General features: G+C 37.0%; 3 protein-coding genes across 6 annotated transcripts in view; 2 read left to right on the top strand and 1 right to left on the bottom strand.

Moving 5' to 3' along the window:
* Positions 1–10998, top strand: part of lingo3b (leucine rich repeat and Ig domain containing 3b) — a 644601-nt gene that overhangs the window by 219015 nt on the left and 414588 nt on the right. The gene's annotated exons all lie outside the window — the stretch shown is intronic.
* The window catches only part of nectin4b (nectin cell adhesion molecule 4b), a 212759-nt gene that overhangs the window by 56797 nt on the left and 144964 nt on the right, over positions 1–10998 (top strand). Inside the window, exon 11 of one of the 2 annotated variants that reach the window (XM_087241708.1) lies at positions 1–478. This exon is cut by the window's left edge and continues 29 nt beyond it. The exons of the other annotated variant lie outside the window; for it this stretch is intronic. Within the exon in view, the coding sequence (XP_087097834.1) occupies positions 1–241 (241 nt within the window). The 3' untranslated portion in view covers positions 242–478. Of the gene's footprint in view, positions 479–10998 lie in introns of those variants that run through there. 2 annotated transcript variants of the gene reach the window in all.
* On the bottom strand, positions 4694–9175 carry LOC101882640 (uncharacterized). 2 transcript variants are annotated; one of them, XR_015479187.1, is made up of 3 exons: positions 8875–9175; positions 5179–7953; positions 4694–5042 (listed from the first exon to the last, which is right to left on the bottom strand). XR_015479187.1 is itself a non-coding variant. In XM_087241766.1 (2 exons), the coding sequence occupies exons 1-2, from the start codon at positions 9122–9124 to the stop codon at positions 7253–7255; spliced, it is 951 nt and encodes a 316-aa protein (XP_087097892.1). In that variant the 5' UTR covers positions 9125–9175; the 3' UTR covers positions 4694–7252. The 2 variants fall into 2 exon arrangements, 1 of the variants encoding a protein (XP_087097892.1); XM_087241766.1 differs by having other exon boundaries at positions 4694–7953.

Genomic DNA, 10998 nt, shown 5'->3' with positions numbered 1-10998 from the left:
TCCTGCGTCTGTGAGCTCGGGTCCGACTGCTGAAGCCAACGGTGACGGCTGGAAACGAGGATCTCACAGGGAGATTCACCGAGTGGAGCGAGAGAGAGACAGACTCCCGGAAGGAGAAGAGGAAAACTCTGCGCTCTTGTCTGAAACCGCCTCCAACTACTTCCAGTGCAGTAACAGCGGACTGGTGCCTAAAACCTCCATCAATGGCGGTGGGACACACCTGCGCGGACAGGTCATCTGACGGACACACACTCTGACAATAATTCGTCATTATTCACTCATATAAACCTGCGTGACCGCTTTAAGACTCTGTCCACATGAAGACGGGAATTTTTTAAATCACACTTTATAATAATAATAATAATATTAATAATACCTTTTATTTATAGGTGTCTTTCAAACCACTCACGGACAGCTTACAGCATATTGCACGCACATCATTAAAATGCACGCAGTAAAAATAACAATCAGCATAAAATTAAACCAGCAAATCATTAAAAGCTATCCTGAACAGAAACATTTTTATCTGAGATTTAAAATTGGAAATAGAGTCCATCTGGCGAATGTGCAAAGGCAGGGAGCTCCATAACTCTGGTGCTGCACAACTAAAAACCCTGCCACCAAATGACTTCATCTTAAAGTGTGGGATAGATAACAGTTCAGCAGAAGATGATCTCAGTGAGTGCAAAGTAGTGTACCAATGATGTTATGAAGAGCTTTGTATGTTGAGAGGAGGAATTTGTATGGTATACGATAGTGAACATGGAGCCAGTGCAGGTGAAAGAGAATTGGAGTGATTCACAGCATGCGGGCTGTGACTATCCTAGCTGCTGAATTCTGAATTACCTGTAGTCTATGAAGTTGCCTATTAGGGATGCCAGATAGGAGAGAGTTACAGTAATCAATCCGTGATGTAAACTCTGAACTGCAAATTCCCATCACGTGACTGCATGAGACTAATCAAAGATCAAAACATAACTGCAACGAAACTGCAACTTATCCAGGTTTATGGTATCTAAAACACAGTATTGGTGTAAAATTCATTGAAACTTATCTGGCTAGCCAGTTAATCCAGCTTCATAGTACCTAAAATCCAGTATTAGTGCAAACTTAACTGCAACTTATCTGGGATTTATGGTATCTAAAACGGTATTGATGTAAAATAAATTGAAACTTAACTAGCTAGCCAGTTAATCCAGCTTCATGGTACCTAAAACCCAAGATTAGTGCAAACTAAACTGAATCTTAACCAAATTATCCAGCGACGTGGTATCTAAAACCCAAGATTAGTGCACACTAAACTGCAATTTATTCAGTTTTATGGTACCTAAAACCTAGAATTGGTACAAAATAAACAAATTTAATTGGCTAGCCAGTTAATCCGGGTTCATCGTACCTAAAATCCAGGATTAGTGCAAACTAAACTGCAACTTATCCAGGTTTATGGTATCTAAAACACAGTATTGGTGTAAAATAAACTAGCTAGCCAGTAAATCCAGCTTTATGGTATCTAAAACCTGAGATTGGTACAAACTAAACTTGAACCTAAACCAATTTATCCAGCTTCATGAAATCTAAAACCCAAAATTTATACAAACTGAGCTAGAAATTACCTGGCTAACCAACTTATCCAGCTTCATGGTAACTAAAATAAGAATTGGTGTAAAATTCACTAAAACTAAACTGGCTAGCCAGTTAATCCAGCTTCATAGTACCTAAAATCCAGTATTAGTGCAAACTTAACTGCAACTTATCTGGGATTTATGGTATCTAAAACGGTATTGATGTAAAATAAATTGAAACTTAACTAGCTAGCCAGTTAATCCAGCTTCATGGTACCTAAAACCCAAGATTAGTGCAAACTAAACTGAATCTTAACCAAATTATCCAGCGACGTGGTATCTAAAACCCAAGATTAGTGCACACTAAACTGCAATTTATTCAGTTTTATGGTACCTAAAACCTAGAATTGGTACAAAATAAACAAATTTAATTGGCTAGCCAGTTAATCCGGGTTCATCGTACCTAAAATCCAGGATTAGTGCAAACTAAACTGCAACTTATCCAGGTTTATGGTATCTAAAACACAGTATTGGTGTAAAATAAACTAGCTAGCCAGTAAATCCAGCTTTATGGTATCTAAAACCTGAGATTGGTACAAACTAAACTTAAACCTAAACCAATTTATCCAGCTTCATGAAATCTAAAACCCAAAATTTATACAAACTGAGCTAGAAATTACCTGGCTAACCAACTTATCCAGCTTCATGGTAACTAAAATAAGAATTGGTGTAAAATTCACTAAAACTAAACTGGCTAGCCAGTTAATCCAGCTTCATAGTACCTAAAATCCAGGATAAGTGTAAACTAAACTGCAATTTATCTGGGTTCATGGTATCTAAAACAGTACTGATGTAAAATAAATTGAACCTAACTAGCTAGCCAGTTAATCCAGCTTTATGGTATCTAAAACCTGGGATTGGTAAAATCTAAACTTAAACCTAAACCAACTTATCCAGCTTCATGGTACCTAAAACCCAAAATTAGTGCAAACTTAACTGAATCTTAACCAAATTATCCAGCTTTGTGGTATCTAAAACCCAAGATTAGTGCACACGAAACCGCAATTTATCCACTTTTATGGTACCTAAAACCTAGAATTGGTGCAAAATAAACTAAAACTTAACTGGCTGGCCAGTTAATCCGGCTTCATAGTACCTAAAATCCAGGATTAGTGCAAACTAAACTGCAACTTATCTGGGTTCATGGTATCTAAAACGGTATTGATGTAAAATAAATTGAAGCTTAACTAGCTAGCCAGTTAATCCAGCTTCATGGTATCTAAAGCCTGGGATTGGTACAAACTAAACTGAATCTTAACCAAATTATCCAGCTTTGTGGTATCTAAAACCCAAGATTAGTGCACACTAAACTGCAACTTATCCAGGTTAATGGTACCTAAAACCTAGAATTGGTGCAAAATAAACTGAAACTTAACTGGTTAGCCAGTTAATCCGGCTTTATCGTACCTAAAATCCAGGATCAAAATCAAAGATCAAAACATAACCTTTCTGGACGGAAATGTAAAATATGAAACAATCGCTCGCTGTAAGTGTATAATCATCTTATTTAATCCCACTATACGACAGAATTATGCATGCTCAAACTCTAGTGTGACCGCTGCATAAGTGTTATCCCTGCATAAAGGCTTTTATCGACCCCTGTTGGTTCGGCGTGCCCTTAACATGCATCACTGTGCAGTTTTGCCATTTTATGTAGACGGAGACTGTTTATTTCTTTAACGTAAGTGTGAAAAACTGTTTATAAAAATACCCATGTACATGTGGACATTGCCTGCGGTAACAAAAACTGTAGACACACTTTAAAAATGTAATTCAAAACATTAATAAAAACGACATAGAATATGAATGACACTTAAGTAATGCTGGTGCATGTTAAAACGTTTGATGTTAAATATGCATTATTAAATGTTGAATGAACTTTTAAGGTATTGAAGTATTGTTTATATTCGGTTATTAATGTTTTCAGATGGTAAAGTGTTTAACGTGAGGTGAACAGCCCTTGATCAACGTCTGATTTGTTGCATTATATCAATTTTTTTTTTTCTGTAGTGTTTTATGGAAGGAAAGTCATGCAGGTTTGGAGCAATATAATGATTGAATAAATGAGGTCCGCTTTTGGATATTTTACCTTAGTTTGTCTGGATCACAGTGAACTCCAGTGATATAATTGTGATATATATATATATATATATATATATATATATATATATATATATATATATATATATATATATATATATATTTATATTAAATAATAAATTCAGAGATGTAAATGTATATATGGATCTCCTAAACCACAGTTTTGCAGATCATTAATCACTCTGGTTTGGACTCGTTCTACCTCTGCATTCCTCAAACCGAGTTGTCTTTTTTTAGATCAATGATATTATTACTATTCAAAGGTTTTGATCATAGTGTATCTGGTTATGCAACTAAATAAGAAATCTCTTTTACTAATTATTGCTACTGTAAAGACGTGATGTATTAACATGGATGTCCAGCATATCTGATGACTGTTTTATTTACTTTTGTATGATATAGTTTAGTTCTCCAGGATCTACCTGGATAGTACTATTTTAACTGTGGACTAATTAATTACAGTATTGCACTATTTGTAAATGTTACTGTAAATTTGTGCTATCGGTGGTGTTTTTTACTCTAGTGTTAATAGTCAGATCTTGACGGCTGCATATACTGCTTTTTTTACTAGTCTTAATCAACTTTAAAAAGGGTTACGGTCGTCATTTTTGAGTTAGTTATATTAAATTACTTTCCAGAAGTGCCCGTCCAACAAGGGGACGATCTCAAAGGGATTATGAAAATATCTGCAAAATATTTCGGAGAATGTTTCAGAGCGTTCCAGTAATGTTTGCAAAAAAATAACATGGAAAACTGCTTTGAGACCTGTATAACAACGAAAAACGTTTATGCACATTTTCATAACTTAAGCAGAACATATTTCTGTTTGTCAGACAGTCATAACAGTTCTGTAAAACTATTTCCTGTTAATGCAATCGGCCTGTGAAGTTAATAATAATTTAGCATTTTAGTGTATATTCTCAATGCAAACTGTTGGTGTACTAGTGATTATACAAACGAACAACACTGTATTGAGCTGTGAAGATCTTTATTAAATGCAAATGTGAACTGAAGGCTCGTTGATTGGCAGTTTGTGTTTTTGGACTGACGGAAGGCACTGATTGGTCATTGTGTGTGTTTCACCTATATGTTCGCGTGTGTATTAAGATGGATCTTCGGGGGCCTGTATTATAAAGCCGGTTTGCCAGTTAAGTATGTTTAGTTTGCACTTAGCCTGGGTTTTAAGTATCTTGAAGTCAGATCAATGCTTCTGTGACCTGTTGCATGAAGCTAGATGCCAAACTGAGTTCCAAAGGTAATACATCATACAGACGTATGTGAGGTATGTTACCATGGCAACAAAGAATGATGAAAGCCAAGCTACCTTCATGCTTTACTGTAAAAATGCTGGGTTCCACACAATTCCTCCAGGTTGTCTGAACACAAATCTTATTACGTTAGCTTTGTACAAATGTAGGTGGATTGAACAAAACAATTTGGTTGTCTAATTAGCAGCAAGTCATTTTTGTTTGTAAACCAGGGTTTGGTGCAAACTTAACTGGCTAGCCAGCTTATTCAGCTTCTTCGAAACTAACATCCAAGATTAATACAAACTAAACTGAAACTTTACTTACTAGCCAGTTAATCAGACTTCATGGTACATAAAACCCATAATTAGTGAAAACTAAACTGCAACTTAACCAATTAATCAGTTGTAAGTCTTCGTGCATTTGTGTGTATTAAGATGGAACTTTTGGCGCCTGTTTTATGAAGCCGGTTAGCATGTTAAGTTTGTTTAATTTGCACCAACCCTGGATTTTCAGTACGTTGAGGCCAAAATTTACCATCATCATTTATGGAATTTAAAACCTCGGATTAGTGCAAAGTAAACTGAAATTTAACTGGTTAGCCACCTCATTCAGCTTCATGGTATCTAAAACCCAGATTTGGTGTAAACTAAACTGGCAGTGGCCAGCCAGTTAATCTGGATTTACAGTTTTAAAAAACCCAGGATTAGTGCAAACTAAACAAACTTAATTGGCTAGCCTGGTTATCCAGCATCATGGTACATAAAACCCAGGATTATTGCAAACTAAACTGCAACCAATTTATTTATTTATGCTTTATAGTACCTAAAACCCAGAATTAGTGCAATATAAACTGTATCTTAACCACTTTATCCAGCTTCATGGTACCTAAAACTTGGAATTGGACCAATATATACTAAAACTTCACTGGCTAGCCAGCTTTTCCAGCTTCATAGTACCTAAAACCCAGGATTGGCTCAAACTAAACTGCAACTCATCTGGGTTTATGGTTCATTCTAAAACAGAGTATTGGTTAAAATAAATTAAAACTTAACTAGCCAGTTAACCAGGCTTCATGTCATCTAAAACCCAGGATTGGTGCAAACTAAACTTTAACCCAAACCAACTTATCCAGCTTCATGAAACCTAAAACCCAATATTTGTACAAACTAAACTAAAACTTAACTAAATAGTTCATACTATCTAAAACCTAGATTTGTTGTAAAATAAGCTGAAATTTAACTGGTTGTGGCTAGCCAGTTAATCCAGCTTCATAGTACCTAAAATCCAGGATTAGTGCAAACTAAACTGCAACTTATCTTCTGGGTTCATGGTATCTATAACAGTATTGATGTAAAATAAATTTAAACTTAACTAGCTAACCAGTTAATCCAGCTTCATAGTATCTAAAACCTGACATTGGTACAAACTAAACTGAATCTTAACCAAATTATCCAGCTTTGTGGTATCTAGAACTCAAGATTAGTGCACACTTAACTGCAACTTATCCAGTTTTATGGTACCTAAAACCTAGAATTGGTGCAAAATAAACTGAAACTTAACTGGCTAGCCAGTTAATCTGGCTTCATCGTACCTAAAATCCAGGATTAGTTCAAACTAAACTGCAACTTATCCAGGTTTATGGCATCTAAAACACAGTATTGGAGTAAAATTTATTGAAACTTATCTGGCTAGCCAATTAATCCTGCTTCATAGTACCTGAAATCCAGGATTAGAGCAAACTAAGCTGCAACTTATCTGGGTTCATGGTATCTAAAACAGTATTGATGTAAAATAAATTTAAACTTGACTAGCTAGCTTCATGTTATCTAAAACCTGGGATTGGTACAAACTAAACTTGAACCTAAACCAACTTATCCAGCTTTATGGAACCTAAAACCCAAGATTAGTGCAAACTAAACTGAATCTTAACCAAATTATATAGCTTTGTGGTATCTAAAACCCAAGATTAGTGCCCAATAAACTGCACCTAATCCAGTTTTATGGTACCTAAAATCTAGAATTGGTGCAAAATAAACTTCATGAGAAAAAGCTTCATGGCTTCATGGTACTAGTTAGTCAGTTAAACCGGCTTCATAGTACCTAAAATTTAGGATAAGTGCAAACTAATCAAACGTAAACAACTAATCCAGCTTCATGGTACCCAAAACTCAGGATTGATACAAACTAAACTGAAACTTAACTGGTTAACCAGCCTATCCAGCTTCATGGAACCTAAAGCCCAGGTGTGTGTGATAGATCAGGTGTTGATGTGTGTGTGTGTCAGCTATAGTTCTTCATGTGTGTGTGTGTCCTGCGGTGGATCTTCTGGTGTGTGCGCAGGTTGCTCTGCTGTGAGAAGTGTTTTCCACAGGTTGTACAGCTGAAGGGTTTCTCTCCGGTGTGTATGCGTCTGTGCATCTGCAGGTGACTGAAACGGTCGAAGCTTTTCCCACAGAACGAGCAGATGAACCACTTCTCCTGCACGCCGTCCCTCCGCTGCGCCGCTTCCCTCGTCATAAACACATGTCTGCTGCTGCTGGGCGTCTGTTCATGATCCTGAACGTGTGCAACATCAGGGAAATCTCTGACCGGCTGCGCGAGTTCTGCTTTTTCAGCCCATGAGTTCTGCATCACAGACTCAAAACTGACGCTGTGGAAGGTTTGTGTGCTGTCGACGGATGTAAATGAGCATGTGTGTGCTTTTGCAGGAATAGCAGAGCAGTGCGGATCCTCAGCAAACTCGGTGTTTTCCTGGAGATCTTCATCTGTTGGTAAGGTCTGCTTGGTGTCTGCGTGGATCAGTATGCTGAACTCTTCCTCAATGTTGTCATCATCATCTTCATCTCCTCTTTCTGAACTGTAGATCTGTGCGTGCGTTTCCACACTGGAAGGGTTTTCATTAGGTTTATGGTTTGTCTGGTTGTCGTCTAGATTTCTGTGGAGATGAAGATGAGCTGCTGCAGGTTTCTGAATGAGACAGCCTGTGGAGAAACAAAACAAAAACACTGAAACCACTTTCGATGAAATACTAGGATATACACTCACCGGCCACTTTATTAGGTACACCTTACTAGTACTGTGTTTGACCCCCTTTTGCCTTCAGATCTGCCTTAATCCTTTGTGGCGTAGATTCAACAAAGCACTGGAAATTTTCCTCAGAGATTTTGCTCCATATTGACATGATAGCATCACACAGTTGCTGCAGATTTGTCGGCTGCACATCCATGATGCCATTCGTGGCAATTACATCCTAAAGCTGCTCTATTGGATTGAGCTCTGGTGACTGTGGAGGCCATTTGAGTACAGTGAACTCATCGTCATGTTCAAGAAACCAGTCTGAGATGATTGAGCTTTATGACATGCTGCGTTATCCTGCTGGAAGTAGCCATCAGAAGATGGAGACACTGTGCTCATAAAGGGATGGACATGGTCAGCAGCAATACTCAGGTAGGCTGTAGCGTTGACACCATGCTCAATTGGTACTAATGGAAAATCCAAGTAGATCAGCAGTTTCTGAATTACTCAGAGCAGCCCGTCTGACACCAAATATCTATGTGCTCCTTTGAGAATGTTAATTCTGTGTCGGAATGTCTGTCCGACTCCGGCGCTAGCGTTTATAGTCTTTCATCCCCTTTTATATGCTTGAACAACTAAATAAATGCTTATGTGTATTTAACTTATTTTTAATTTTATTATTCGACGTTGTAAACTGAACCTTATTACATAGAAAATTGACACATTAACCTTTCACCGGCAGTTAATTATTAGCTGGAAAGCACTAGCTGGAAGTGCATCAACATACTGAAATAAAAGTCTCACAACTTCCGGTTCACTCGGACTAAATGTTAAATCAATAATAAAAGTAGGCTAATCATTTCTGCGCTAGCTATATCATTAATCACCTTGTGGATGCTGAACGCGGTAAGTAGTTTCCGCTTCACCGTTTCCAGCGGCGGGCTGTGCGCTGGGCGCGGGCTGCTGGAGTGTTTCCGCTGCCTTGAGTCTCCGGTTGAGCTCGTGAATCTGCGCGTCCCGCTGTTTAATCTGCAGCCGCAGGAGCTTCAGGCTCTCCTCGTGTAGACGGAGGATCTCCAACACCGCGGACTCCAGCACCGCCTTCAGCCTGCTCTCAAACACCGACATGATCAGCATCAGCAGCCCGGAGGACTTCCATCCGTTTACCGGGTTGTCGCTAGAAGGTATACAGCTGTGGCCGGAAGTTGATGAGAATAATTTATATTATTTATTAAATTACGTATTAAATTGTATTTTCTTAACGTCTACCCCAACCCTCTCAGTAATGTGTTAATTATACCGAGTTTTATTCGTATTATTTATTAACCAATATTTTATTAATTTCTAACCCTCACAGTAATGTAAAACAGAATATTATTCATATTATTCATTAAATTACTCATCAAATTTTATGAATGTCCCGACCAACCTGTAAAAACAGTAATTATACCCATTATATTATTTATTAAATTGTATTTTGAGTATCTACCCAACCCTCACAGTAATGCAAAACTATTATGTGTGTGTGTGTGTGTGTGTATATATATATATATATATATATGTATATGTATATATATATATATATATATATATATATATATATATATATATATATATATATATATATATATAATTTTATTTTTTTCCCTATCCCTAACTTACCATAAGCCTCACAGTAATCTCTAGAAACATATATACACAAGAGTATTATCCGTATTATTATTTAAATTACCCAATAAATTGTATTTTATTGACGCATACCTCCACCCTGCACGCAACCCTCACAATAATGAAAAAATATGAATTATTGTTGTACAGTGTCTCATAAATTCTTATATTTACGTGTGTATCCACAGCTGTATCCCTTCTAGACTTCACCGTTTATTTACCGAAGGATGAGAACGGAGCACTTCCTGCTTCAAGCGCAGACGCCGTAAACAGCGTAGAAAAAGAGCGCACACAAATACTGCCAGTCATTTAAAGAGACATTCACTCAATTTAAATTAATCTGCTCATCCTTTACTTGTTATGAGTTTCTTTCTTCTTTTAAACCGCAAAGCAGATATTTTGAGAAATGTTAGAAAATTGTAACTGTTGACTTGTACAGTATTTGTTTTTACTACAATGGAAGTCAATGGTTACATGTTTTTAGCTTTCTTCAAAATATCTTCTTATGAGCTATAATGAAGAAGCTAATAAAAAAGTTTAAAACCACTAGAGGGTGAGTAAAAAGTGAGTACATTTTTAAGTTTTGGGGTGAACCATCTTGTGAAGGCTGAATGTGTACTGTAAGTTCCACTATTATACCGTACATGAAAAAAATATAGTAATTGCTATATTGTTTATTTGAACCATACTGTATAAATGATAGTATTTACAACATTTGATGCTTCAGCATACTGTAGTATTACTATAGTGAACAGATAAACTGTAATAAACACTGTAATATTGTGGTGTATTGTAGTGTAATATTCCCTATAGTTGGAGAAAAATACAGTATTGGGTTATTTTTGATTATGTAACGGAGGCCAGCTAGCGAAGTGCTGTGCAGGTAAATCTCACTCCTCTGACCCCTAAAGTTGCTCTAGCAACAGATGCTAGAGGCTATGGTCTTTAGCCTTTTCGTCAGAGCAATTGAGTCCCATATAAAGAATCGTATTGTACCGGTTCGAGCCCAGCTCAGAGCGGGTTGGGTGCAGTAGGACCGGTGGGTTACACCTATATTAAGTTTTGCGTTACCATAGCAACTGTAGAATCACCATCACAGATCTAATACTTTAGTTGTTGCATTACCATAGCAACTGGAAAATCGCCACTACAGACCAATTACTTGTTGTGTCGTCATAGCAACTGTAGAATTGCCACAACAGATCTATTACCATAGTTGTTGCATTACCATAGCAACTGTAGAATCACCACAACAGATCAATTACAATAGTTATGTTACCATAGCAACTGAAGATTCGCCAAAGCAGACCTATTACCATAGTTGTTGCATTTCAATAGAAACT

Source organism: Danio rerio, chromosome 2, assembly GCF_052040795.2.
Source record: "Danio rerio strain M-AB ecotype USA chromosome 2, GRCz13ab, whole genome shotgun sequence".
Lineage (NCBI taxonomy): Eukaryota > Metazoa > Chordata > Actinopteri > Cypriniformes > Danionidae > Danio > Danio rerio.
This window is presented reverse-complemented; position numbering and strand designations above follow the sequence as displayed.